General features: G+C 50.1%; 9 protein-coding genes across 9 annotated transcripts; 6 read left to right on the top strand and 3 right to left on the bottom strand.

Moving 5' to 3' along the window:
* Positions 1–2,549: 2,549 nt before the first annotated feature.
* Positions 2,550–4,787, top strand: K441DRAFT_653109 (phosphate permease). Its single transcript, XM_067647476.1, has 6 exons — positions 2,550–2,603; positions 2,662–2,707; positions 2,763–3,235; positions 3,288–3,837; positions 3,892–4,147; positions 4,207–4,787. Exons 1-6 carry the CDS (start codon positions 2,584–2,586, stop codon positions 4,593–4,595), a joined length of 1,734 nt encoding a protein of 577 aa, XP_067509034.1. The 5' UTR covers positions 2,550–2,583; the 3' UTR covers positions 4,596–4,787.
* Positions 4,788–5,064: 277 nt separating this feature from the next.
* K441DRAFT_539375 (DNA ligase-like protein I) lies at positions 5,065–8,090 on the top strand (the record flags this gene model as incomplete). Its single annotated transcript, XM_067642553.1, has 3 exons — positions 5,065–5,757; positions 5,808–6,170; positions 6,471–8,090. The coding sequence occupies 3 exons, from the start codon at positions 5,065–5,067 to the stop codon at positions 8,088–8,090; spliced, it is 2,676 nt and encodes an 891-aa protein (XP_067509035.1).
* Positions 8,091–10,152: 2,062 nt separating this feature from the next.
* Positions 10,153–11,850, bottom strand: K441DRAFT_653112 (ras-domain-containing protein). Its single transcript, XM_067647477.1, has 5 exons — positions 11,422–11,850; positions 11,312–11,360; positions 11,225–11,241; positions 10,733–11,116; positions 10,153–10,593 (listed from the first exon to the last, which is right to left on the bottom strand). The coding sequence occupies exons 1-5, from the start codon at positions 11,471–11,473 to the stop codon at positions 10,409–10,411; spliced, it is 687 nt and encodes a 228-aa protein (XP_067509036.1). The 5' UTR covers positions 11,474–11,850; the 3' UTR covers positions 10,153–10,408.
* On the bottom strand, positions 11,838–16,037 carry K441DRAFT_602851 (uncharacterized protein). The gene is made up of 5 exons (XM_067645280.1): positions 14,825–16,037; positions 14,657–14,751; positions 14,140–14,581; positions 12,695–14,079; positions 11,838–12,618 (listed from the first exon to the last, which is right to left on the bottom strand). Exons 1-5 carry the CDS (start codon positions 15,768–15,770, stop codon positions 12,328–12,330), a joined length of 3,159 nt encoding a protein of 1,052 aa, XP_067509037.1. The 5' UTR covers positions 15,771–16,037; the 3' UTR covers positions 11,838–12,327.
* Positions 16,038–16,357: 320 nt separating this feature from the next.
* Positions 16,358–18,003, top strand: K441DRAFT_653114 (mitochondrial 37S ribosomal protein uS2m). The gene is made up of 4 exons (XM_067647478.1): positions 16,358–16,423; positions 16,482–16,721; positions 16,773–17,406; positions 17,456–18,003. The coding sequence occupies exons 1-4, from the start codon at positions 16,393–16,395 to the stop codon at positions 17,775–17,777; spliced, it is 1,227 nt and encodes a 408-aa protein (XP_067509038.1). The 5' UTR covers positions 16,358–16,392; the 3' UTR covers positions 17,778–18,003.
* A 171-nt stretch (positions 18,004–18,174) lies between these two features.
* On the top strand, positions 18,175–20,066 carry K441DRAFT_653115 (mitochondrial carrier). The gene is made up of 5 exons (XM_067647479.1): positions 18,175–18,427; positions 18,652–18,663; positions 18,737–18,873; positions 19,016–19,650; positions 19,725–20,066. The coding sequence occupies exons 1-5, from the start codon at positions 18,325–18,327 to the stop codon at positions 19,753–19,755; spliced, it is 918 nt and encodes a 305-aa protein (XP_067509039.1). The 5' UTR covers positions 18,175–18,324; the 3' UTR covers positions 19,756–20,066.
* A 154-nt stretch (positions 20,067–20,220) lies between these two features.
* On the bottom strand, positions 20,221–21,671 carry K441DRAFT_218535 (uncharacterized protein). Its single transcript, XM_067640583.1, has one exon. It carries the CDS (start codon positions 21,408–21,410, stop codon positions 20,718–20,720), a length of 693 nt encoding a protein of 230 aa, XP_067509040.1. The 5' UTR covers positions 21,411–21,671; the 3' UTR covers positions 20,221–20,717.
* A 1,344-nt stretch (positions 21,672–23,015) lies between these two features.
* Positions 23,016–24,482, top strand: K441DRAFT_653121 (uncharacterized protein). The gene is made up of 5 exons (XM_067647480.1): positions 23,016–23,297; positions 23,369–23,537; positions 23,721–23,806; positions 23,903–24,043; positions 24,131–24,482. Exons 1-5 carry the CDS (start codon positions 23,190–23,192, stop codon positions 24,233–24,235), a joined length of 609 nt encoding a protein of 202 aa, XP_067509041.1. The 5' UTR covers positions 23,016–23,189; the 3' UTR covers positions 24,236–24,482.
* An 823-nt stretch (positions 24,483–25,305) lies between these two features.
* Positions 25,306–26,907, top strand: K441DRAFT_653122 (uncharacterized protein). Its single transcript, XM_067647481.1, has 2 exons — positions 25,306–26,360; positions 26,463–26,907. Exons 1-2 carry the CDS (start codon positions 25,432–25,434, stop codon positions 26,584–26,586), a joined length of 1,053 nt encoding a protein of 350 aa, XP_067509042.1. The 5' UTR covers positions 25,306–25,431; the 3' UTR covers positions 26,587–26,907.
* Positions 26,908–27,680: the final 773 nt, after the last annotated feature.

Genomic DNA, 27,680 nt, shown 5'->3' on the forward strand with positions numbered 1-27,680 from the left:
TGAGACTCTCCGGGTTGCCTCGGCGTGTTAGCATGGTGTTCTGACTTGTTGGAGGCGTGAAGGAATTGGATTGTTCAAGATCCTGAGCGTTGGCCCGGAAGTTGGCTTCTGTCATGCCCTCTTTTGGATATTTTCTTCATAGATAGATATGATCTAATAAGATGGACATTGCTGCGCTGAATATACTTCCCACTGTACACTAACGTAACATCGTACAAAGGGTTGGCCTACCGATCGGCTAAAGGGGATTCATGCATACGGCAATAAGACAGTTGGTATATTAAGCCTTGGAGGAACCCGCCGATCTTTTCGTTGATTTGAAGGAAGAGGTGTAGGAGCTACGGAGAAGCGAGACCAGATCGCTGTCGTTCCAGGTCGCGAAGTCGACTCGACAAAGGTTGAATTCGCAATAAATCGAGCCGCTTTGGAGTCCAGAGGGTACATGTTGATCACGTTGTGAAGAGTAAGATCGTCGCTGAGTCCACGGGAATCTAGAGCAAAACAATGCGTTCTGATAAGGCCCCTCGTTGTCGATGATGAGTTAATTCCGGCGTAGTTTCACGGTTCAATGAACAGTACAAGCAACGATGGACTAGAACTAAGACGTCTCGCTTGAAAGCGGAAGTTATATGAAAGGGATCAGTCCAAGGTATGATCGTGGTGTGTTACGGCATATGTGACAGATCGTAAACATCATTGCGTCTAGGGTTTGAGCTTACGCTCAACTCATGGAACGAAGGTAAGCTAGGGGAACTATGACGAAAATTGGATTCATCGACAAGCGGCCGTCTGGAACCGATCGAACAGGTTTAGCACTCTCGAATCCTAGTAGTTCTTGCAGATCTGCTGTGGCTACCGAATCTTAGAACATTCAAAAATAGCCCTGCTCGGAGAGTGCTTGAGCCAATTCAACCAGCCAGGGAAACTCGAACTTGATTGCCTACTCCGGCCGTGTAGGACTAGAACATCTTGAAAAGGGGCATTTGGAATTCTCTTAATCTGCTACAAGCACATGATACAATGCTCCGTGGGGATGTCAGCAATGTCATCGCCAAAGTGTGGGTGGAGCGGAGAATTACTACCGGACTGTCGCAAACGCCAACCAAGAAGTTCGATTGGCTCGAGCCCAACGGACTTGCAGGCTGGGCGGAGCCACGAAGCTGCTAACCAGCCCATCGGTAAGTACTCTCGCTACACATCGGCCACTGCACGACGGACGTCGGCATGACTGGGGAAATAATGGTATGTATTGTGGCAACCACAGACAGGTAGCCGTGAAGAGACATTACTATATGAAGTATTCTAGGTTAGAGAAAGTTAAGAGAGTGAAAAGAAATAAGATGCAAGAATCATTGGCTAGATGAACTGGGACGGGAGTTACAGCCGCTCCCAACGCGTAAGCTGCGAATGTTTACCTAAAGCCAACATGGTGACCCACGCGCCCATTGCAACCTGTCACATAGAGTCTTACTGCATCGATGCTCTGGGGATAGGTGGCGCGGGGGTGGTGCAGATATGGTGCAGAAGAGCCCTGAGCGTGCAGGAATTTGGTCTCGTGCCCAGTTGCCTCTTTCAAACAACCCTCTGAATATCGTCGTCCAAGTCAAGCTCTGGTGCCTGGGAGCCCAGTAAAGTCTTCAGTGTGCATCTCCATGGTCGAAAATCCCCAAGGCCTATAAGACTTCTTGGAGGTATCTTGGTTGGAATTGTTCGCCCATCACTCTCGAGCTCGCCGCCTTGAGGCGAAGGGCTTGGTCGTATCGGGACGCCACATTCCACCACAGTGCAAATCTTTCGCGATAGCTCCGCCGAGAGAAGGCCTCGCATGTTCCGTTCCATTTGAGGATACGGATTCATGAGGCGTATTTCCACCGAAGAGGACCCTCAATAACCTTCTAGCCTGAGCCTAGCCCTCCCGATCTGAGGGACGACATATTTGGTGGATACGGTGGCCGATGGCGCAAGGTCTGTACACCCAGGCACGACAAGGTATGGCTGTGAGGCGGACTCGTACCCCCACCGCTAAGAAATGCCACACGCGGCGGATTGTCTTGGACACGACGCCCATTGATGACGGCTAGATGCAGCACGTTTTTGTTTGCGCCGCTGCTATTGGCTGCTTTCAACCTCACTTCTTGCCTTTGCTCTTTCCTGCGCTTGCATGTTCTCCGCCTTCGATGGTTTTTCTGGAAAGAAAAATTCAATTTGCGCGGCGCCAGACGAGCTTCCAGATTGAGCCAACCCTAGGCTAGTTTGTGTCACTTTCCCGAGTCCAATCGAACGGCCGGTGACGAGGATGTCGCTGCTCCCGTTTCTTGTCTCTGGGATTTCACTTTATCCTGACTGGGTGGCTTGCTCATGCAAGGACGTGCCATACTGCAGGGCGTTGATTGGGGAAAATCCCCCACAGGCAAATGGTCACCACTAGGCAACTCTCCTTGCAGATAGCCTCAGCCGAACGTACATCTGCAGACTACCTTGCTGAGATAAAACCCCCTCGACATCCTGTTCAGTGATCTCTCTCCTCGTGCCTATTGCCCGAGTCACTCTTTCTTTAAGTGGCAAGCTTGATCGTCAATCGCGATGTCTCAAGTTATCCACAAGTGAGCTCCCCCGCTATACCCCACAACTTCCCACCGCGTGCCTCTAACGATTGCATAGGACGGCTGGCGGTAACGCTGCCTTTCACAACTTCCACAATGACTATGTAAATACTATACTCCCTGAATCTTCTCGGGATGTGCACTGATGATGTTCAAAAGGCCCATATCGCGGACCCTAATGAGCGACGCCGTCTCGCCCTGGCGGAAATCGACAAGGCACCCTTTGGCTGGTACCATGTGCGTGCCATTGTCGTAGCTGGTATTGGTTTCTTCACCGATGCGTACGATCTTTTCGCTGTCAACATGGTGAACTCCATGTTGGGTGTTGTTTTTTGGCATAACGCCAAAAGCGGCCCTGGCAAAATTCCCAACAACGCCGATACTGCTATCAAGGTCGCAACTAGCTCTGGAACTGTCGTTGGTCAAGTCGGATTCGGTATTCTTGCAGATCTCGTCGGTCGTAAGAGGATGTACGGCCTTGAGCTTATCCTCATCATCTTCGCTACTCTGGCCCAAGCTCTTTCCGCACACTCACCTGCTGCTTCCATCGTTGGCGTCGTTGTCTTCTGGCGCGTGCTCATGGGCATTGGTATTGGCGGCGATTACCCTCTTTCTTCCATTATCACCTCTGAGTAAGTTGATGGTACCTGTTGAAAATGGATTTCTCTAACCGGAAATTGATAGATTCGCCACGACCAAGTGGAGAGGCGCCATGATGGGCTCTGTCTTTGCCATGCAAGGTATTGGACAATTCGCCGCTGCCATGATTGCCTTGATCGTCACTGCTGGTTTCAAAGAGTCCCTCATTACTGCGAAGACGGTTGCGAAGTGCGATGGCGTTTGTGGCTTGGCCGTTGATAAGATGTGGCGTATAATCATCGGTTTTGGCGCTGTTCCGGGATGTATTGCCCTGTACTACCGCCTTACTATCCCGGAAACCCCTCGCTACACTTTCGATGTGTCCCGTGATATTGTCAAAGGTGGTTCTGATATCAAGGCTTATGTGGCTGGACATGCTGGTGGTTCTCCGGATGAGATTACCCGTGTTCGTCAAATGGCCGAAGATTCCAGTCAGCTCGAGATTCCTCAGGCGTCCTGGAGAGACTTTTTCACCCACTACACCCAATGGAAGAACGGCAAGGTCCTTCTCGGTACGGCAGGTTCATGGTTCTTGTTGGACGTGGCCTTCTACGGTCTCGGCCTGAATAACTCTATCATCCTCACGCAGATTGGGGTGAGTGACTTGTGATTTCTCCTCATTTGCCACTACTAACCACCGAAATTATAGTACGCGAGCGGCAACGATGTCTACGAGATCTTCTATAACCAAGCCGTCGGAAACTTGATAATCACATGCGCTGGTGCTATTCCAGGTTACTGGGTTACTGTAGCCACTGTCGACATCATCGGCCGTAAGCCTATCCAGCTCATGGGTTTCAGCATCCTCACAATCATTTTCTGCATCATCGGCTTTGCGTATCACCAACTCAACGGCAAGTCTCTGCTTGCGTTGTATGTTCTTGCGCAATTCTTCTTCAACTTTGGTAAGCATAATAACTCGAGCATTCAATGACCTGATAAGCAGGGTGACTGATTTGGACAGGCCCGAACGCGACCACTTTCATAGTCCCTGGTGAATGCTTCCCTACCCGTTACCGCAGCAGCTCCCACGGTATTTCTGCGGCATCTGGCAAGATCGGTTCCATTATTGCCCAGGTTCTCATTGGACCTCTTCGCTCCCGTGGTGCTCCCGCCGGGTCGTCTGCCTCTCCCTGGCTCAACCACGTTATGGAGATTTACGCCGTCTTCATGTTTGCGGGTATCTTCACGACTCTCCTGATTCCCGAGACGAAGCGCAAGACCCTCGAACAATTGGCCGGTGAGGTTGAGGGTACGCCCGAGTTCGACCCGTCCAACGTTCGCGGTGGCACGCACCGCAAGAGCTCGGTCGGTGCTTCCGCGGACGAGATCGTTGTTGAAAAGATGGCTTAAGCATCTTTGTTCACTACCTTTCCTTCTAGCATTGGGATTTCTTTCACGGGTTAGGGCTGCACTGATCGCTTTAGCGCATTAAACTGGCTGATACCTTTTCCTTCTTTATTTGTTCTAATGTGGTTGTGGATGAGAGGAATGTAGATATGAGATGTGTATGAAGAATAGATACCATATTAGTGAGGTGATGACGTCCCGAAGTCTGCCTGAGTGATTTAAGCCATGGATTTGGAAAGCGAGCTTTGGGAGGTTATGCGGGGCAAGGATTTAATTACCGGTTGATCCCCGCAAAATGCCAAGAAGATCGTCACAGGGATATAAGGGGAAGTGGCCTGTACTTCAATCCTGATGACGGCAATGAGGCTTCTCGCAGAAAGCTTCATGCGAGAATACCGCACCCTTTGGCCAACAGCAACCCTCCTCTTTATGGATTAGTAGCGCGGCATACACGGCCACCTCCCTTACCAACATGGGTCCTCCTGCAAAGAGGCGCAAGAAGAACGGCTATAGCGCCTCAGATAAGCCGGTGCGCAGTCTGGACTACTTCTTTGCGAAACAGAAAGCTGGCGTGAAGAGGACCCCTGCCTTCAATGGGACTACGAAGAATCCTCAAAAATCGGAGAGCGCGGATGCAGGAACCCTCGGGAAACAAGATGAGGCGACAATTACCGACGAGGAGTTAGCGAGGAGGCTTCATGAGGAGTGGAATAACAAGAGACACAACAGAGACACCAGCAACTCTGATGGGCCTTCCGAATCTCACAAATCTCCTTCAGCAGATATTGTAGCGGGAGACGCAACAAGTAGTACCGTAGATAATACCGAAGCGCCCAAATCAGACTCCGAATATAACTCAAACAGTCTCCCTGAAACCGTGCGACCGAAACAGAATACCCTCACTCTCCAATCCACCGCGGTGGAGGAAGACACCATATCCGCCAACGTTCCCTTCGACGAGAGCCCTCTCACTTTCGACCCGTCCAAGTACGTACCCAATTTACAAAGCCACTGGGCCTCGGAAGGTGGAAATGCGACATACGCGCTGTTGACCCGTTGCTTCGTCCTCGTCAACAGCACACAGAGCAGGATCAAAATAGTGGACACGCTGGTTAATTTGCTGCGGACGATCATAGAAGGCGACCCTGAGAGCTTGCTCCCCGCTGTAAGGCCATTGCGACACTCTTATAATTCTCTGACTCACGGCACTCTCAGGTCTGGCTCGCTACGAACTCCATCTCTCCTCCATACACCGACCTTCAACTAGGGCTGGGTGGTTCGGCCATTTCTAAGGCGCTAAAAAAGGCGTGCGGTCTGGACAACGCTGGGCTGAAAACGTTGTATAACAAGTATGGAGACCCGGGAGATGTCGCGTTTGAGGCAAAGAAGCGGCAGTCGTTCACGTTTAGGAAGCCGAAACCTTTAACCGTAAAGAGTGTATTTGATTCATTGGTCAAGATCGCGAATAGTAAGGGTCAGGGCAGCCAGGAGGCCAAGCAGAGGATTGCAGAAAGACTGGTGCAGGATGCGAGAGGCGCAGAGGAGAGTAGATATATTGTGAGGACATTAGTTCAACATGTAAGTTGTGTTCTATTAACATTACCATGTTTTGTACAAGATATGTATTTAATCTTCTGGTAACTTCCATGTGAACTTCATGGTGACTTGTGCAAAATTCCGAAAACTTTCTCGCAGCTTTTTGGTCCCCTGTAGACTACTTTCCTCTGATGGCACTCAATAATAATATTTCCATAAATAGAATGTCTTTTTACTTCCTTTGACGTCACTTTAACCTGTTTCACACATATCTTTCACTCAATCTCAAGTTCGCCTTAGTAGTAAAGTGAGAGTGGGTGACATATCTAACATTTTGACCAGCTACGCATTGGCGCAGTGAAAACAACCATGCTCATCGCGCTCTCACGCGCGTTTATCCTCTCTCGTCCTCCTGGCGCAACATTTCCGACCCGTAGTCCCGACTCACTATCTTCCTTGAAGAAAGACACTTTGAGTGACGTTTATTCAAAGAACGAAGAAATTGTCAAGGCGTGTTTTGCACGACACCCAAATTACAACGACCTTATTCCTACGCTCCTGGAGATTGGAGTGTGCGATGAACTTCTTCTCCGCTGCGGCCTGGCGCTGCACGTACCGCTCCGGCCTATGCTGGGTAGCATCACACGAGATTTGGGTGAGATGTTAACAAAGCTGCAAGGAAGAGACTTCAGCTGTGAGTTCAAGTACGACGGTCAGCGTGCTCAGGTTCATTGCGACGAACGAGGCAAAGTGACTATTTTCTCTCGACATCTAGAAATCATGACAGATAAATATCCAGACCTGGTTGCGCTGGTGCCAAAGATTCGTGGAGAAGGCGTAAGCAGCTTCATTATGGAAGGAGAAGTAGTCGCGATCGACCAGGAGAGTGGAGAGTTGAAGACATTTCAAACCTTGGCGAATCGGGCAAGAAAGGATGTGGTGATAGGGAGTGTCAAAATCGACGTTTGCCTCTTCGCATTCGACCTCATGTACCTAAATGGAGCGGAGCTCCTAAATCGTCCATTTCGGGAGAGGAGAGAGCTCCTTCGGAGTTTATTCATCGAGATCCCTCACCATTTCACATGGGTTAGGAGTATCGACGCCACTTCTGCGGATGTAGAAACTGTCAAGGGATTCTTCAAGAACGCAACAGAAATGAAGTGTGAGGGCATTATGGTTAAGGTCCTGGACAACCTACCAAATCCAGATCTTCAAGCAGATATTGATATGGCCGATGACCAGTCTCAACCACCACCAACGCTCCAGAAAGCCCGCAAAGGGGCCAAATCCAAAGCCAAGTCTAAGTCTGCCCCCGATGTGTCTGTTGAGAAGGACCCGTCGCCGACTTCATCTCGCCGTAAGGCTCTCCTCGCCACATACGAACCCGACAAACGCCTCGACTCCTGGCTCAAAGTAAAGAAGGACTACAACACTTCGACAGACACTCTCGACCTCATCCCGATCGCTGGCTGGCATGGCCAAGGCCGCAAGAGCAAGTGGTGGTCCCCGATCTTGCTCGCGGTGCGTAACGCCGAGACGGGCTCACTAGAAGCCGTCACGAAGTGCATGTCCGGCTTCAGCGACAAGTTCTACGCCGCCAATCGTGCCAAGTATGACCCCGACAATGAAGAGGCGGGCAACACCCTGCCCGGCAAGCCTAGCTACGTAGAGTACGCGGGCGGAAATCCAGCCGTCTGGTTTGAGCCGCAGGAGGTCTGGGAGTGTGTTTTCGCGGATATCACACTCAGTCCAACGTATACGGCGGCGATTGGGCTCGTGAGTGAGGATAGAGGGCTTAGTTTGCGGTTTCCGAGATTTCTGAAGGTGAGGGAGGATAAAGGGATTGAGGAGGCGAGTGATGCGGAATTTCTAGCAGCATTGTGGCGAAAGCAGGAGGCCAGGGCGCCGATGGCTGGGAAGAAGGTTGAAGAGGAGGATGGAGCCCAGGAAGAGTTTGAGTGAAACCGTGGATGGCTAAGCCTTGACAGTTCCACAGCGAATATGATGGCTCCTATTTGCTGGTTTTCATATCCGCAGCGTCAGGATATCCGCAGTGCTGCCCACTTTTGGAAGTGCACCAATCACATCCCCGGAGTATATGATAGCCGTTTTGCAGATCTGTTTGTTCAAACGGTCGCATGCCACTGGCTCGGGCCGCCCTCCGATGGCGAGGCTCACAACGGGATGGCAACCTCGGAACCTGTTCCGCGACCTGTACCGCCGCTGCTGGCGAGTTGGCATTCCGCTGCCTTTTGATGGGAGGAGTGAGATTTGTTGTTGCGTCCTGAAGAAAGCAGGAATACAATATCTCGGCATCTGGTGATTGGTGGCATCTTGCTGACAAGGCAGACGGGGTCGGACTCCGGAGAGGCGTGTGTGGATGACGGCAGGATGAAAGTTTTTGGAAATTCGGCCAACTCCTTCACTTGCATTATTACCATTCAGTTCTTCCAAAATGGAGCGTACAACCTTTCCAGCTCTGCCCCTTTCTTGACACTCCTGCGTACGCTGTTCATGTAAAATGGGTATCCTTTGAGTTGTTAAATATCATTCCCGTGAATTTTTTTGGAGTCTACAGAGCCGGTATGATATCTGCCACTTAAGCGCTCTACCCCCGACAAAATCTCTTAACGACGACATAGCCGTGTTAGGAAATGTGGAAGGCCACTGTTGAAATCCTATGGAGTATTCTCCGGAGCCATATCCACGCCTAAAAATACACCCACGACTATTCCCACACCGCCCGCACCAATGAGCGTGCAGAATGCCAATTTTGTTACCCGCTGGCTCTTCTGAAAGCAGTAATCTCCTATTAAGGAAGTCTGAGCTGTTGAGGTTTTGCAATTGTGCTGTTGAAAGCTGTAGGAGTTGACTCCGGTCAGCAATGCGTGTGAATGGTCTAGTGTTGTCATCGGGATCGGGAAGAGTGCGTCTACAGGTCGAGCTTGCTTTACGCTTGATGAGGCGGGCTGGGCTAGTGCTTGTCTACGAGAGCTATAGAATCTTTTGACTGCATCGAGAATATTAGTGATAACTGACTAGCCATATTCTATTCCCCTCCCATTCACTGCTCAATTCTTTGCACTCAACCTTCCAACAATGAAAGTCTATCTATTGTTTGTTACTGACTGAGGTTATTGCCCAGAGTAACAAATCGAATGGTCGTTCCTCACATAAGCACGAGACACGCATGTGCCTCCTTGGCCAGAGGATCTAGAACCCAGCCACTGCAGTGACTCGAGCATCATGCCCCTCGTCAAGGCTGCACGAATGATCTGATCGCCGCTCCCAGACCTGCAGATCAGCAAGCGGAGACGCGCTCACAGACGCCTGCCATTACCTTAAACTCCTCGACTCCAACATCTCACGGCGCGTTCCAATTCCTCCGCGGAATCCTGGAGCAATGATGCCCATCCCTCTGCCTACGCCTACTCCGAAAGGCCCCAAGAGCGCAGGAGAGATGGCAGTTTTGCCACGTTCCATGACGCGCGAGCGGAATCTTTTCCCGGGCTCGATGTCGCCACGTAACTACTTCTCCCCTCGGGCTTCACGAAACGAACGCTGGAGGCCGTTCCGGCGATGCTCCTATTGGCTGGCGCAGCGATTGGCTGGAGCCGAGTCTGAATCTCGAGGCTGGTGGCCGCGACTTGAACTGGGAATATCCTTCGAGCTGAACGGGAGCACAGTCGGTTCGTCGCGTGGCTGTGAGTTTTGGGAATGTGGTGCGACTGTTGAGGAGGAGCTGTGCTACATGTAAGGAACATGGTCTGAAGTTGCACTAGAACGAGCTTAGGCTTGTTGAGTTTTTTGCGCATGAGATCTGGTGAGATCGCTGATAATTTAATGTCCCTTTGGCATTTAACCTGTGTTAAATGGATCTCTTATCTCCTACGATCGTCGAAGAACCAGTTCTAGTCAACCCGATGCTCGTACTTTGTAGTCTTGAATGAGTCTGCTAAGCATATGCTGTGTGACCGATATTGCATTTTTGTGGCCTATCAAAACTGCTGTTATACTCCTAATTAATAAGTATTTAATATTCAAAGTATATTGTTACAGATTAGAGTTACTACTGCGACATATATACAATATCTTAACTCACCATGGCACCTTCCGTACGCGTCTCTCACCCAACCCAGCCAAAACGCAAGAAAAAACCACATCCAAGATCCAAACCTTCAGAACACCAAACATGGGGAATAATTCTACGTCAAGAACAGCCTAACCACAATAGATCAACAGTATCGTACAGCGGCCCTGCTCGCCTCCTCTTCTCTGCTCTACCAGCACTTTAGCTTCTTCCAGAAGCTATTCTTAGGACCCCCAGGTCGGTCATCAGCATGCGGTGTTTGGGACGGTAGTGGTTTTTCTGATAGTGGGGGGAGGGGCTGTGTTCGTGCTGCCACTGCTGTGGCACCGCCCTGCGCTTGGAGGCGGCGGGCTTCGACGACTCGGCGAACAAGAACTAAAGGTCAATTGGATCAGCTGCATCCTTTACTGTATCCTGAGATCTATCTCCGCCAAAGAAGGTCCATAGTAAGGAAGAATACAACATGCGATAGGCGAAGAGCGATGCTCGGGGGTGAGCAAGGGGTTACACGTACGCGCAAACGTCTCCTCAATATTCACCATCTCCCTCGCACTCGTCTCCATGAACCCGCATTTGCGCTTCCGCGCCCACTCCAGGCCCTGCGGACTCTTGATCTGGCGCGCGCCCTGCAGGTCGCACTTGTTCCCCGCGACGATCTTGACGGGCGGCACGCCGCCGTTGTCCAGCCGCTGCTCCGTCTCCATGTCGATCATGTCCATGAAGTAGTCGAGGGCGTCGAGCGAGTTGGCGTTCGTGATGTCGTACACCAGCAGAAAGGCGTCGGAGCGCAGGTTCGACGCCGCCCATAGCCCACGGTATTCTTCCTGCCCGGCCGTGTCGGTGAGCATGAGGAAGTATGTCTGTCCATCGACCGTGCGCGTTACAGAGTATGAGTCCTCTGTGCGATTGAAAGGTGTGTGTTAGTGGCGCTGCGATTTTTATTATGCTTTTGGGAGAATTGTCATGGGTGCGTATGAGGGGAGAGCATGGTGGGGTTGCTGCGTACCTATCGTTGGATCATATCTACAGTCGCACAGTCAGTACATATCGTAGTTTGTAGTGGGAGGCGCAATTGAGCGCAGGAAAGACTCACTCATGTGTCCATTGACTCCGTACCAGTCGCAGGGTGATAGAGGATTTACCTATGGTCCCCAGCCGTCAGCACTCAATCGCATTTGTATAGCTTCGCCTCAGGTGCCATACCGCATCCTCCATCGCCGCAAACGGTGATAGTTATCCTGTTGTTCTCGTCCATAGCTCCAAACTCGATTGTTTTTGTTGGTGGTGTATTCTCCGAGCAATCCCTCAGCAACTTGGAGAGCAGAAAAACAAAATAAAAAGGCGGTCTTGGTCTTGCCGCGTTGGGCAGTGTAAAAGTTAATGAAGGCGATCTCCAGCATAATCTAAAGATGGCTGCAATCCCTGTCTGCGCTTCTGCCCCTTGATTCTCTTTGACATGGTAGTCGCTGCGAACACCCCGTACGCAGGGGCTGCCGTTCACGCACAAACGCACGATGATATGCGCCAAGTGGCACACCCCAACGCGCCTCTCTCCCCAAAAATGCCCCCATCAACCCCCCATACCAGGAATAGGGCGTCCAAGGTCGGCTAGGAAACGTGGCTGTAACATGCTGTGTCTCAGGACACCATGGTCAACGCTATGCTTATTCTTGTTCATCTTCATGCACCACACAGTTATTTCTTGCCTTCGGCTATGTACATTGCCGAGGTCGCTGAGATGGAGCATTAGAAGAGTGGATGACGACTATATACAGACGACGCCAGGCACCGTAACCCAAGTCCATCACATACTCGTACTATATATTTCGTGAAGTTAAAGCTGGAAAACTTCAGAGTATTTAAAATGAATGTACGCATCCAATGTATCCATCTCGCTCGGGAATAATCCAGCATCCCCGAGGTCTCACATTGGCCCAAAAATCCCTTCACGATATCTCGTGCGTAAAAACCACAGTAGATCAGCGCTGCATGCACACAACGTAAACTAAAGCCGAATCATTGACAGGGGTATCTGAGGAAGCCGTCACCGCCGCAGAACGATGTGGGATATAAAGAATAGAATCGCAAGACCGCCGTTGCCCGGCAGAACTAATCAGGTTCGACGCCTTCGTCGATTCTGGCAGGGACGCCGCCGGAAAGTCCCTGAGATGCTGCAACTTCCATTCGAGCTACCTTCACGGCATGGCTGTTAGAGTTGGTTTGCTGCGAGGTCCGTTTATCTGCCGTAGCAAGGGTAGATGGGATCGACGATTGGGTGCCCGTCTCAGTTACAACGTTGGGGAGGATGGTCTGGTTATGTAGGGGCGACGCGCTTGCCTTGCTCCCTTTGTCGCTCTGTTGTGAGTGTTGCGACGGAGTTCTTGGGGAAACTCGGCCATTCTAGAAAATGAATTTGTTAGTATTGAATTAAAATATAACGAAACACGCGACTGTAATTGGGAATAGTTGGGTTCACCTGTTTAGCCCACCGCAAACCACAGGAGTTGCAGAGATCTCTATTACCAGAGGGCCCCCTCCTCCACTCCGGGGTCACCCTGGTATGACAATTCGCACAGTCTTTCTGCAACTGCCCGGCACCTTTCCTCCTCTTTCTCTTCTTCTTAGCTGCTAGCAAGCTTTGTACTTCTTCAGCAAGAAGCCGGTTTCTCTTCTCCATTTGCCTTAATTCGTATTGCCTACTAGTGCTCCTCGTGGTTTTCAGCTCGTCAAATACGTTTTCTTCCGAGGCAAGGCTCGCATCCTGGTGCCCAATCGGAAGACCATTCTGTCCAGTATATGTAGGTGCTGATTCATCAGTCGTTTGGAAGGGACTGGATATACTGGTCCTGGGAGCGCTATCCCCGGTTGGGGCCGCTCCTGTAGCACTTAGTGTCGACGTCGTTGATGGCATTGGCACTTGTGACTCCCCAGAGGTGCGGTCCTGCTTCGGATATAGGGCTGGACGTTGGCCAGCTTGACCTCCCCCCCTTGAGTATTTGAGCAGGCGAGTTTGGCCAACAACAAACGTTGGTTTATGACCTTCCGTAGCATCTCCAGGGTAAATGGTAGTGAATGCCTGTAGGACCTGTCCACGCTTGTTTATCATCTCGTGTTTAACTTCACCCTTCCTGCCTGTCCGAGTGAGCTCTAGTATCCGTCCAAACTCGCCTTTAGACTCTTGTCGCATGAGCGCTTGTATACTGGTGCCGACCAATTCCTCTGGTTGCCTATCTAGAAGCTGACGGACGTTGGATGAGACGAATAAAAACATTCCAGAAGTGGACATCTTCGTCCACAGCTCGTTATCGCCAATGCCTCCAGAAGCCCGGATGTCGCTCTTGCTTAGAGTATAAACCGGTCTCTCTCTCCCTACCAGAACGATGCATTTGCGGCCTTTCCCTTGTTCCGTATGCAGTGAGCCATGGCCCTCGAACCACATGTAGCCGCTGTATTTCCGTCGTATTCGGAATACGACATTGACCGATGCTCCACTCGAGGTATCTTTCAACTCCCTCGTGACGGGTACAATATCGCTGGGGTGACAGACTGATGATAAGGCAGTGCCAACCAGCTCACTAGCTTCATACTCTAAAATCTTTCGACTAGATGGTGAGAGGTAAAGAAACAAGCCCTTCAGCGACAAGACATGAACCACATCGTCGGTGTTTTCTAAGAGAACTTTGTCCCATATTCGCCTTGCGATCTCTGAATCTCCGGTTGTTCCAAAAGTGCTAAGGGCGTTCGATACTTCGTCTCGTGTGATTGTTTGGCCGAGGTCTGGCTGTGAAGGATGGTCCGCAGGATTGAAGACATATCTTGGCATCGTTAAGCCGCGTTGATAATTAACACTATAAGATCCATCTATTTCAATGTTAGACAAGCTAGATCCTCCTAATGTATATTCGTCGTCCTGCTTCTTACCCGGATTCTTGTTTGTCATAGAATTAGGTTGTTCCACAAGGTCGACTTGAAACCCTACTAAAAACTTAATCTCATCCGAATTATCCCAAGTAATTGGAATCATGGTAAGAAGATTCATAAAAGGTTGTCCTCCTCTTCTATAATTAATGAGACTGATTTGCGCCTCTCTCCTCATATTAATCATATTCTTCAGATATAAAACGGAATCATCATCCACATATTTCCTCTTGACACCTGCTTCGACCTTTCCATCGGGCGATTGGAGGAATCGGCAGTTTCTCCCTAAGATCATGTGTTTATTGTATCCGGTAAGACGCTCAAAGTTCTCAGAACAATACACAATTGGAAAATCAACTAGTTGCGCATCACACACGATAAATGCGCAAGAAAGATCAACAGATCCAATATTGATTTCCGGATTCGGCCTCGTAGCAACACGCATCTTTTCAACAATGTAAGTATGTGTAAACTTCCTCTAGGAACCAAAAAGATATCTAAAGGCAAATTATTGACATACCAGCACACCTAGCATGTCAAAACCAGTCGAAGAGTAAGCATTCTTATACTGAGACTCCACATGAGGACGATTATGCATAGTTGATGGGAATCCTTCTGTTTTTTTTTTAAAAAAGATGTTAATTTAAAATTTCTTGGAACATTCAAATATTTGTATATATTCACTTACCTGGCGGCGTCACCCAGGGAAACTTTTGCCTGTTAACGGTTTCTATAGTTGTCTGAGTTTGAGGTGGAGGTTCTGATCCAAACGTAGACGTTGTTGGTATTTGATTTGACGAGCTTTGGTTTAATAAAGGGTTGCTCTGTGGCCTAGAACTAGAGCGTCCGCTTTGTTCCTGGCTGTTCGTCCGAGGAGGCATAGCGGAGCGTATGTCAGGCGTTGTATTTTCGGATCCAGCTCCAAACTGCTCTGGAGGCTGCAAAATGGGGTTAGTTGGTTCCTGCGGCGTTCCCTGTATTGAAGTAGCAAAATCTTGATTCGCTGGAGAATTCATAATTGGAGAGGGGAATGGTGGCTGAGTAAATAGGTTCATGTCGTTGCCCATCATAGCGCTAAGCGATGGATCATTCATGTCCAACGGCATTGGAAGGCCATTCGCATTGTATGGACTTGTCATATCCATATCAAGTGGTGCATTTGGATGAAGGGGCGAGACATATGTTGATCCAGGTGCAGGCATTGAGGTAAATGGAGAGGCTTGGTTCGGAAACTGCGTGTTGAGCGCCAAGTCACCAGCAGAAGGACGCTGTCTTATATTATCTCCAGGTGGCCGCGAGTATTGCCCTCCACTACGCATTATACCATCCACACTAGAGTTTCCAGAGGGATCAAACTGGAAGTTATCGAGGGATCTTCCGGACATGGCTCCAGTAAAATCCATCATCGACATTCTCCTGACTTCTTGCTCTTTCATCGAAGTGGGGTTGGCGCCATAATGAGTAGGCACGCTCCTCCGGCGCATAGCTTTCGTATTCTGATTGACAATGTCATCCAGTGATTGTCCGCCGACCATGTTATATGGACTCATATCATCTTGGCCACCCGCCATATTCATCATATTTTCTCTGCTGTCTGTGGCAAACTGCCTCGAGAAGGGAGGATATCCGTTCATATTGAGAGCCAGACTGTATTCCAAGTGCACCTGACGAATGCTCAAGGAAACATACAGGCGATGATACGCAGCATCGAGTCATCGATATCAATGGTGGAGAGAAGCCTGCTGGATAAGGAAGTCGCACATCGCAAAGCAGTCTGACGGATGTTCGGGCATGCGGTGAAGCGGTTTGGCCTCGAGGGGAGCAAAGGCAGCGTGGTGTTGAGCGAAGGAAAAAAATATGCCAGCAGAAGTTATCTGCTATCGCTGTGGGTTGTCGCAATGACAAGGTGGTTGCGAGCGGGTGGAGATGGAAGAACAAGCCAAGCCGCACAATGCCGTTTTGAGCGACCGCGGAACCCTGCGAAAAGACTAATTCTTAGCAGAATGACACCAGAGATTTGAGCTGCTTTCGCGCTGTATTTTTATCTAAGTCGTCATCGAAACGTTGAGGGTGCCGCCAGCGCTGAACACTTCTTGATGTTGTGACGATATGTCCCCCAGCATACTTCAGACGACTGGAGAGCCCGGACCACGACGTAGCATGCGCCCCCGCTAAGCCTAGCTTGCCGACTTTGCTTCGAATATTCCCTTCGCCTAACCACCACTACACAACCCACGTATACACCTCCGTTGCATCATGATAATACGGCAATTGCTGCTGCGGCAAGGTATACCACTCATAATTCCAGTCTTCTCCTCATTCGCTGACCCTTTGACGACACCAAGGCCGCAGAACTCTCACCGCACAGCCCGTTCGTTCGTTCCAACGTTTCTTGTCATCCGAGGTCAATTCAATTGAAGCTTCGCTGCAAAACTGCCTAAAAGAGACCCATTCCATCGAAGCGTATATCAATGGTGCCAGCTCTACTCCCGTATCTCCAATTGACCCAGACACCCACGCTACGGCCGAGACAGGTCCTGTCTCTGATTCCGTCGCAAAGCATTATCAAATCTACAAAGAGCAGGGTAGGTCCCATGAAAAACATGGCACAAAAATGCACTTCTGAAGCAATGCAGAGCAATTAATCGGAAAGATCGGATCAACTGTATCTCCACACTACCAACCGCACACCCTCCTCACGAACCCGCCATCACCTTCCGATGTTACTCTTGAACTTCTCCTTGCATCAGGAGCCCACCAGGGACATCATACTTCTCTCTGGAACCCCACCAATGCACGTTATATTCATGGTATACGGCATGGAATCCACGTCATCTCATTGGACGTAACGGCTACACATCTTCGTCGAGCTGCAAAGATCGTGACCGAGGTTACAAGACGTGGTGGTCTCGTTCTTTTCGTTGGGACTCGTCCTGGACAGGACCGTTGTGTCGTAAAAGCTGCGCAGCTTGCGAAAGGCTGCCACCTGTTTGAGAGATGGATACCAGGCAGTATTACAAATGGCCAACAGATTCTTGGACGCTGTCGTACCAAAGTAGTCGATGAGAAAGATCAAGAAGTTCCCGGGTTTGAGGAGCAGCTATACGAGCGTGCAGTACTAAAGCCAGACTTGGTTGTGTGCTTGAATCCAATGGAGAACTACGTTCTTCTGCACGAATGTGGGCTCAACAACATCCCCACCATCGGTATCATCGACACAGATGCTGACCCGAATTGGGTCACTTATCCGATCCCCGCGAATGACGATAGGTGAGGCATGGACAAGCTCTCCTTCATATTAGTACTAATAAGAACGCAGCTTGCGATGTGCACAAGTCATTGCTGGTGTTCTCGGGAGAGCAGGGGAGCAAGGACAGAAGCTTCGACTGCAAGCTGCAGAGAAAGGAATCATTACCTATACGCCTGTTAAAGACCTAAAATTATCTGATCAGAAAGAAACCAAGGATGAGAGTAATGATATCCTTGAACCTAAGGATATTGAACTGCTAGAAAAGTTTTTGGAAGAGGTGAATGCTGAGGATGCCGATGAGGGCAGAGAAGTTGGAGACGAGGGAGAACAGCTTGATAAGCAAACCGACAAGCACTGGGGTCTAGGTCAAAATACGCGCAGGGATGACTAAAAAATATCAACAGGTTGCGAGCGGGTTTCTCCAAGCGCTAGAGGAGTACTCAAGTGGTTTGAGACAGTCACCAATTACTCTATATGAGAATTAAAAGCCAAAGAGCGATTGGGTCGGGACATTAGAGGCAGGGATCTGTAGCATGTTTGACATGCTGGTTCCATAGTGTGCTGTACTATAAATTTTTGTAACATAGCACTGTATGCAGATTGTTGATGTCGTAGCGTCTCTGTCCATTTATCTCCACCCAGGGCGGCCAAGCCGTGATTTAGGCATTGAGATAACTCCGAAGTCACGAATCTGCCAAACACCCGGTTTCATTTGATACGGAGTGTTTCTCTCCGAATTTCGGCTAATCTCATCTGAACGGGGCTTGGCACGCAAGCACGTCAGCCACCGCTCTTGAAATTTTGTCAATTTAACAGTCAAAATCAATATAACCTGCATTACACACTTCAGCTTGATGGCAATTATTCGATAACCTTGAATTGGTCACAACCGTCTAATACACCCTCCCTGAGCCAAGGGCTGTCCTGTTTGGCTCGCCATGGCTGCGGAGAAGGAATTGGAAGCAGAAGGTCAAGGTCTAACCCGGACCCTGAAAGATTTATTCGCTGGCGCTGCCGGCGGCGTTGCGCAGGTACTGGCTGGTTAGTTTAAGCCAATCCTCAATACACATGGGTCATATCCTAGATCTCGTACCCATCTATGCTCTTTAATGATCTTCCAATTACACACCCACTTTCTTAGAGTAGACATCTTAAAGAATGCAACAAGCCTACAATTCTTTAGGTTTTATATGCCTATTACTGAGCACTTGTTCTACGTCCTCTAACTACTATTCCGGAGGGATTTTACTAATGTGCATTGATAGGTCAACCATTTGGTATGTGGATAGGATCTTTCACTCTTGAAGAGTACAAGGCATTCCGTCCTACAACTAACTATCTGTAATGAAGACATTGTCAAGGTCCGTCTGCAGACTACCAAACAGTACACAGGTGCCCTCAACTGTGCAACGCAGATCTGGAAAAATGAAGGTCCAGCAGCGTTCTACAAGGGTACTCTGACACCACTCCTCGGGATAGGTGCTTGCGTAAGTATAGTGCCATATGCTTTACCATCCGCTTTGTGTATTTTCTTACCAAGTCTTCTATTCAATTTCATTTATCCATTCCGCTTTTCTTCGACAAGGTAGTCTTCCTCATTACTTTCCAAAATCACTAATTTACCTCAAGGTCTCCGTTCAATTCGGCGCCTTCCACTGGGCCCGCCGTGCCTTCGAAACCCGTAACGAAGCATCCTCGCCTCTCGCACCACCCAACCTCTCATATGCCCAGTACTATGCCTCGGGTGCCTTCGCCGGCATCGCCAATTCCGTCATCTCTGGTCCCATTGAGCACGTGCGTATCCGGCTGCAAACACAACCCCACGGCGCTGCACGACTTTACAACGGCCCGCTCGACTGCGTGCGCAAGCTCTCTGCACATGAAGGCGTCCTCCGCGGCCTCTACCGCGGCGAAGCTGTCACCATTCTACGCGAGGCGCAGGCGTACGGTGTGTGGTTCTTGACCTTCGAGTACCTAATGAATGCGGATACGCGGCGGAACGGCATCAAGCGGGATGAAGTGAGTACCCCGAAGGTGGCATTTTATGGTGGTCTAGCAGGCGAGGCGCTTTGGATTGCAAGTTATCCGTTTGATGTGGTTAAGAGTAAGATGCAGAGTGATGGGTTCGGGGAGGGAATGAAATTTAAGGGTATGAGGGATTGCTTTGCGCAGACGTGGCGGGCCGAGGGTATTGGTGGGTTTTGGAAAGGTATTGGGCCGACGTTGCTGAGGGCGATGCCGGTTAGTGCAGGGACTTTTGCGGTGTAAGTTGCTCTCTTAGCTCTTTTTTGTGGTTATACCAGGGTAAGCCATATGGGCTACTAACCATCCCGTATAGGGTTGAGATGACGATGAGATTGATAAATTGAATATGGCCATCTTTTTCGATTCTTCGTTTCCACATGAGATGAGCAAGGCGTCAGGAAGAATTGGTGTTGGAGCCCAAGCGCCAAGCAACATTCCGGTTGGATCCTTCCAAGTTATTCAACAAACAAAGTTAGCAGTAACATAGTCATATATCTACCCTTAGATGCCTTCAGCTTAGGTATCGCGATAATGTGTTGCTTGTCTAGGATGGAGAATGAAGGCTGCTGCGTACTCGCGCTATTAAATATTAGTCGAAGTGCATCACAGCTCCAGACGTAGATATCTAGAGTGGAGGTCAAAGCAAGGTTTAACGGCAAGTTAAATGGTGTTAATTAATTGGTAAACAAGAATGCACGGATCAGCTTGTCCTTCGAATTCATCGCGCTTCTGTGTCGCGGGCATTGCAGAACTGAATTTCGAAAGCGAATAGGAACCCCGCCAAGCACGAGAGCACGAATCCTACCTAATAGTAGTTATATATAGTATAGAGAAATAGCTCCCTCTACGCCCTATCCGCCTTTTAGGTATCCCCGGACCTGGCCAAGGTACGGACTCGCACTTTTGTCTCGGCAGACCTGGGCTTGTCTATGTGGCATTGACGGCCGACTCCTACGTATGCCTTCTCAGCTGAAACATGCCCCTTGTCGTTTCTCGCTTTACAGAGCACTTTATGGTGTCTGTCGTATTCTCGGATTACGCGGAATTGTTTTGGAATTAACGTCAGACTTGACGCAGCTAGCACCGCTAGGCCACTCACAAGGACGTCTTATGTATCCTCACCAGCACTCAGCCTTAGGATCATGAACCAATGCTGCCGCGGCTTGGAGAGGAACGGCGATATCTATGGTTGCCTGATAACGGATCAAACGGAGTTCAAATATCGCCTGAGGACTAGTAGCGGAATTGGAAGGTCTTAATGGTCTAGTGCTGAGCGCCCATGGGCCGAAGATCTTACGTGCTCCACTCAAAGGGCCGACTGCTTCATTCTTCCAATGGTTTGATTTGTCTTCTCACTCCGTAGCTGTTCTAGTCTCTCTATCTCTGCCCTCAAGTTTCGTCGTGCGGCCTCCTCCTTTTCTACGTAGAACTTTTCAGAGAGGTAGAGCCTCTCCCTCTCCAAGAAGCCCCCGAGCACCCCCACCCTACCCTTCCGATACTCATCCTCTTCGTACACTTCATACTCCTCATTCGGCCTCGCCAACACCTCCAGATCAAAGTCCAAGAACAGCTCCAGATCCCCCTCCCCCTCCCCGCCGGGCAACGTGTGCGTCACCGTCCGCTCTATAAACCCCACCACCTTCCCCGTCATCCCCTTCGCCAGCCCCACGCTCGCCGCAAACTCCTCAAACACACTCACGCTCTCATGCTCGTTGTCCGCGCGCCGCGGGTCGTACACCATGTCGTGGAAGAAGATGGCCAGCGCGACGCCCGCTTCGTCGCGGAGCATCGCGCGGCACGCGTCGAGGCAGCGGAACATGGTGGCTATGTGCTCGAGGGTGTGGTAGTGCCGCTGCGGCTCCTTGTAGCGCTGGATGACGGTGTCGGCCCAAATGTGCGCGGCGGCGGGAGAGGCGCCGAGGGTGGTGGCGAGTGCGATGAAGCGTGCGCCGAGACTGGACTCCAGGGCGAGTGGTCTAGGGGGTAGAGTGCCGGTCATAAGCTAATTGCAGTGCACCCTCTCGGTGGTTAGCGCAGCCACGTCTGCACGACCTTTTTGTAGGGGAAGTTTTGGTATTTTTGCTGTTTAAGGGAAAGTTAATAAAACACGCTAACCACCGGAATTGACGAGAGGGTGTAGTATATAATTTAGGTGGTAGAATTAGAAAGGGGTGGCGAAATGGTAGCTACATCTTGCAGTTCTCGCATCTCACTCTCGCGGAATGTCGGGCGGAATAATACCGCTTTCTGCCTTGAGATGACACCTCTTTGCTGCCATTGCACTGGCTTTTTTCTCAGCTGTTTCTTGCGACAGTCTGGCTAACGGAGGTTAAAAGCAATGCTCTAGTGAGCGGGATCCCCAGGAGCTAAAGGACCTGCCGATTATTCCGCACCCATGTCCAATTAGTGTAAGAGTGGCGCTGCGCCAGCTTTCCAGGAGAGGGCTACTTCGACTGATGGAGCATGGAATGCTTGATCCGTTGAAGTTAGTGCTTTTTCGAAACCTGACAGTGGCGCTCTCTCATCTGGACCAGTAACGGGGAGGCCGATTCGAAGCAGACTCGTAGACAGATGGATGTGTAATTTCGGTAGCTATGGTTTGAAGGGGTAAAGAACTTTCGGAGGTGTTGTATTGGGTAGAGCTTGCCATTTGATTAACATTAGGAAATGTTGCGTTTTGGGTAGTCATTGCTGTGGATATGACACGAGTATTTAGATTGAGGCTGATCGAGACCTTGCACTGGAGAATTTTTTTTTTTGGTGATGATGAATAATGTAGAAAAATTAGAAAATGAGGTGTTATATAGGAGCACTCGATACGTGCTCTGACCTGCCCTCTGACATTGTGAATTCTGGCAGTAGGCCAAAGGTAATAACTTCGACAGCTACAAGCCAATACGAGTTGACCGTTGATTAATAATATACAATTTAGGAACAGGTGTGTCAGGGTTGCCTGGTATACTGCCGCCAGATTGATTCTTTCCTTTTTAGTGTTGCATCCGTATCTCGGTTTCCTCTGATGGAGAAAGAGCATGATTGTATGACCATTCATTTCTAGCCAAAAAAAAGGCCCTGAGTAGCAAATTCCCAATCCACAAATAGTCTTTGCCTAAGTTCCTCGCAATTTAGGAAACGGTGGGTGACTGTGCAACTTGACATTATATGAAGGTGCGAGGCTTGGCAAGGTAGTGAGTTTCTGGCCGATGTTAAACTTTCGTGGCTAGGGCTATGCATCAGCACAATGGAATTCTTGCGAAATTTGACCAAGCGACGGGGGAAATCTAAATACTTCACAGTACTGACTAATGCCATAATTCCAGGATGTTTCTTGTGTAGGGTTTAAAAAGAAACAGAATTCTCGTGAATGACATGTTAGAATATAGAAGACGAAATAGAGTGGAAAATATCTGAAATAGTCCGATTCTAATTGCTACCTATATTGTCTCTGTGAAGGCTGAGATACTTGGCATGGTGGAGGGGTCGCGGGGGCTGGAGTTCCCAGGCCCTTGGCACTAGCGCCCTCGATCGATCTTCAAACCCAGACCGTTCGAATTTCTTTTGGCGACTAGAACCCTCTCTTTCCTCCACCCTCTGCATCATTAGCTATGGCCGACTCCTCCCAAAAACGCAAGGCCGCTCTAGATCCAAAGCCTTCAGCCAGCAACAAAAGAACTAAAGTACGTGGCCATGACTCCTGCGCTCCAGCACTTCTGCCCGCTTAATAGACTTTCAGGGTAAAAAGCATTGGCGTGCGCCACGGACAGGCGGCGCTGCTGTTATGGCCCAAACTCGAAGTATCGAGCCAGGAGACGCGGGCATTTGGGCTACGTGCGACATGAGAAAGGAGGGCAAGTGTGTTGCTGAACTGAGGGACACGTTCGACGAGGTACTATCTTGACCGCCTAGCGGTGCTCTTTCATCATTCTTGGGGGACCGAGAGACATTGACGCAGTCTAGTACGCGAGAAAACTCTATGGGGCCAGCCACGATGATGCAGCAGCTGAAGGCGGCGAAGCCGAGCAAGATGAGCCAGACATTGAAGTTGAGATCCAGAGAGAACTGGAGAACATAAGCAAACCAACAATGGAGCCTCTGTTCACTCACATCAGATTGGACACCGATTGCGGTATGCTTAGCCGCTGCAGATGCCTTATGTTAATCATCTGATGGGGTCTAGTTGTGTTTTTCAAGACCCGACCGCCAGTTGAGCCTGTTTCATTCGTGCACGCTATTTGCGCGGAGGCGGCAAGTAGCGCGGAACGAAAGCAAAGTCGCTTTGTCAAAAGGCTAACGCCAATGACTGTCATAGGAAAGGCGACCGACAAGGGGCTTGACGAGATAATACAGCAAGTCCTCGCGCCACATTTCCATGGACCAGACTGTGCAGGGAAAAAGGTGAGCATCCACTATTTCTTTTCCTAGTCATGTGAGTTTGTTGAAGCTATACATAGCCAACGCGACATTATTTTCGCTAAATATTGCTTGGAATAGTTTGCGATTCGCCCAACATTTCGCAACCACAAGGCGTTAACAAGAGAAGGCGTCATAAGAAAAGTTGCAGCTGCCGTGGGGCCAGGTCATAAGGTCGACCTGAAAGATTATGACTTGCTCATCCTAGTGGATATCTACAAGGTAAGGAGTTCTCACATGCATAATTTCAGGCCTCTTCGGCTTGCATCTCGACATCGGTGACTCTCGACAGGCGCTCACAGTCCATAGAACATATGTGGTATGAGTGTGGTTGGTGCAGATTACGAGAGGCTCAAGCGGTATAACCTCGCGGAGATTTACGAGCCAACGCCCAAAAATAACCAGACCCAATAATCAGAGAGGTATATGGGTTGACTGGGGGGAAGCGACGCTGGGTTTGTCTTATTGTGAGCACCCTTTCGCGTATCTCAAAGCGAAAATGCTCTGAACGGGAATAGCGCGCTCTACACGCAAAGGGGCGTGGGCAAAGTTCCTGGCAAGCTAGAGTGCGCTGGCGACGGCTCGTCTCCGGGGGAGTGGGCCCTCCGGTGGGCTCGCATGGCGTTTGTGCATGCGGTGGAACAGGTGGGAATTGTGGTAGGATCGCGATGAGATGATGTAGATGATGGAGTTGTGGTGTTTTGGGAGAGCGAGACCCCGGGGCATCCGCTTAGCCATGTCCAGGCCCTGGTGCCGATCGTCTAGCAAGCTCGCTCTGAGGCGCACCCCCTTGACCTGCCTCGCTGCAGCCCTGGGCTCAGGTTTCATAGCAAAGTAGTATTTCCCCTTCCTGGCTTCGCCCCGGGTCCGTCCTCTTCTTTTCTATTTGTTCCAGAAAGCGAGCGTGCGATACTTGGCCTCTCGGGAGCCTAGCACCCTGGCGGTGTCCCAATCAGCGTGGGCAGTTGTCGACACCGCCTTCGTTGCACTTGACCCTTTATGGCTTTCTTAGACGAGAGCTTACGACGGCGCTGCTCTGCCTTCAACGCCCCATCGCTGCCATTTTAACTCGACGACCACTCGTCAATGGGAGAAGCGAAATTTCCAAGCCTCCTCCCTTTGCGTGATTTGGCTTTGTCTGTGTCAGGAAGCGATGCCCGTCCTCGCTGAGCGCCGGCTTAACCTTGACGCCGTCGCGGAGCTTGGATTATGCATCTCAACATACACCAGCCCAGGTTTTATGGATGCCATCAGCCCTGGCGGCTGCCGACGAGTCCAGAGAGGGTATTGAAGCCGACTGGATAGTCTTGGGAACTCGCTACCATCCGGCCATGCTCGGTACTAGCAACATGCTTTCGCCTATTGCGGCGCCTCTTACATTTGATATACTGACTTGTCTTCCGAACTGCTAATCAAACGAGCGCACCCAGCTAATATCAGCACTTCAGGGTCTGACTGTGAATTATATTTCCGCTAGACCCGACTATGCTACCCTGGTGAGCTAAGAAAATATCAGAAAGGCCACTTCACTTCTACTTCTTATTCTACTTCTTATTACCGTCTTCCCCTTTTTCCTAATAGAGGGCCTGATTTTTTCCATGCCACTCAAAATGCATCTTCCTCCATTAGACGTTGCTGTATACCCCGTTGTCACCATGAGCCATGGCAGATATGGTAGATCAGGACGTCCCACGTCCACTTCATCGAATGTACCTAATTCTCCAGACTTTTCCATTATCCAAAAGCTCGTCCGGCACGTCTTTCATTCCTCCCGGGTTATTGTCCAGCAGGTCGAGCGATTACAAGGGCATCTTCAGCAGGTCTATCTCGTACGGATGGCAGATGGAGGTGCACTGATGTTAAAATGTCCTCCCCCGTTCAATACGCGGCTTCTGCGCCACGAACAACGCGGACTAGAAACAGAAGCAAAGATCGTGGAACTTCTCGCAGCCAACACGCAACTACCCGTCCCTCAGTTTATCAAGCATGATCCACAAGGAGGCTCGTTGGGTTCTCCGTACCTCATGCTCAGCCATATCCCGGGAACACCATTGGCAGAAGTCGCTCCATACCTCTCTGCCAGCGAACGGAGCATCGTAGACCGCACGCTTGGTGCTTACGTTCGCAGTATCACCTCTCTCGCAGCCCCAAGCTTTGGCATTACGCATCGGGTGTTTTCTGGAACTGGCAGTACTACTTGGCGAGAAGCCTTCCTTTCTCTTCTGGAGTCTGCTCTGCGTGATGCAGAAGATATGCTCGTCAGCGTTCCCTATGACAGCATCCGCTACCATGCCGCGCGGCACGGTTACCTGCTAGAAGAGATTTCTGAGGCTCGGCTTGTTCCCCTTGATATGGGTGGGTTAGAGAATGTCTTGCTTGACGACCGCACGAAGCAGGTATGCGGTCTTCTGGGGTTCTCGAACGTTATTTGGGGCGATCCGATGATGGCGGCCGTGTTTACGAATGCGAGCGAGGCCTTTTACGAAGGATACGGTGAATGTCCCGCTCGAATCGGGCCTGCGCATGTGAGGCAGCTTCTGTAAGTCGATACTCTACACCCCTTATCTGTCTCTACGACAGTGAGGTCTTGTGCAAACACACCCTAAGAAGTATGACAAAGTAACTTACTGGTATTTTGTAGATATGCCGTATACAGAGCTGTAGTCGCTGTTGTAGCGCACTACTATCGGCCGCAATACGCCAGCGAAGAGCTTGACGCTCGACGCTTGTTGACCTGGGCATTAAATCAGCTTTCGCAGGTGTAGTTCCTGCAAGAAACGGTCAGAAACGTGCGATACGACAAGCAACGATGGCCTTTGCTCGTTACTTTCTACAGCTATCCGCCCTCCCATTCATCTTTGAAGCGTTTATATCGCCGTTGTCTGTTTCCATTCAGCGAAATTATAGCATGCATTAGCACTAGCTAACGCGACATCGAAAGGAGTAACAAGAGACGACGACACCCCTCCGCCAGTCAAAATTCCTGTCTTCGTCAATCATAGTTTCGTTTTCCTGTCTTTGGTCTTACTTGAATTTCTCGATCCTTCGGTATAGAAGAGGCGTTCAAGATCTGGAGGCATCGTCAAATCTTGCGTCGGGGAATTTTAGATGCCAGCCACCGCGAAGTGGCGGCAGTGGCATGGCATGGAGCTGCCTGACGAGCGGGGTTTGCTGCATGGGATCCGGACCCCCAAATGCCCCTTGCTGAATCGGCAACGCGGGACGAGCGGCAGCCCCTCGAATCATTTTTAGACCACTTTTTTCTTCTTTTCTTCCTCGAGTTACCCTCCTGCGCTAGTTGCGTGAGGCTGCTCGCTTTCTATAATTTGTCATTTTCCGGGCATGGGGCCCTTGGGCATGGGTGTGCGGATAAGGATGATCATGGATCATGAGTCGAATGACGCATGTACTGGGAGGATGAAACGGGTATGGGCTGCGGAAGCATGCGTGGATGGGATGCACCCGTTCGTTCGTGGACCCCACCTCTCGGAGATTTTCTCCTGCAGATACTGTTTTGACAGAATCGGGCAAGGAATATGGGTATCCCTGAGCTTAATTCGCCAAAGAAATGCGTGTACTTGGTCGATAGGCACAGTTAGCGAGATGCGGAATGCAGTCGTGCGGCTTTTCACCAGTTGATCGGGAGAAGTCATGGATAAGGTGTTTTGACGAGGGGTATGCCCGATACGTGCTAAGAACCGAGATACGAAGTGGCTCTCTTTGTGCGTTTTGCAAGAATGATGTTCACATCCCTTTCGTATGGTAAGTTTTCTTAGACTTTTCGTATATGCACGCCTCATAAGCCAATCTAGAGGCTCTATACCGTATAGAGCTTGGTGTTGAAGCCTCTGGTCAGTGC

This window comes from Cenococcum geophilum (genome assembly GCF_001692895.1).
Source record: "Cenococcum geophilum 1.58 unplaced genomic scaffold K441scaffold_4, whole genome shotgun sequence".
In the NCBI taxonomy this organism is placed as follows: Eukaryota; Fungi; Ascomycota; class Dothideomycetes; order Gloniales; family Gloniaceae; genus Cenococcum; species Cenococcum geophilum.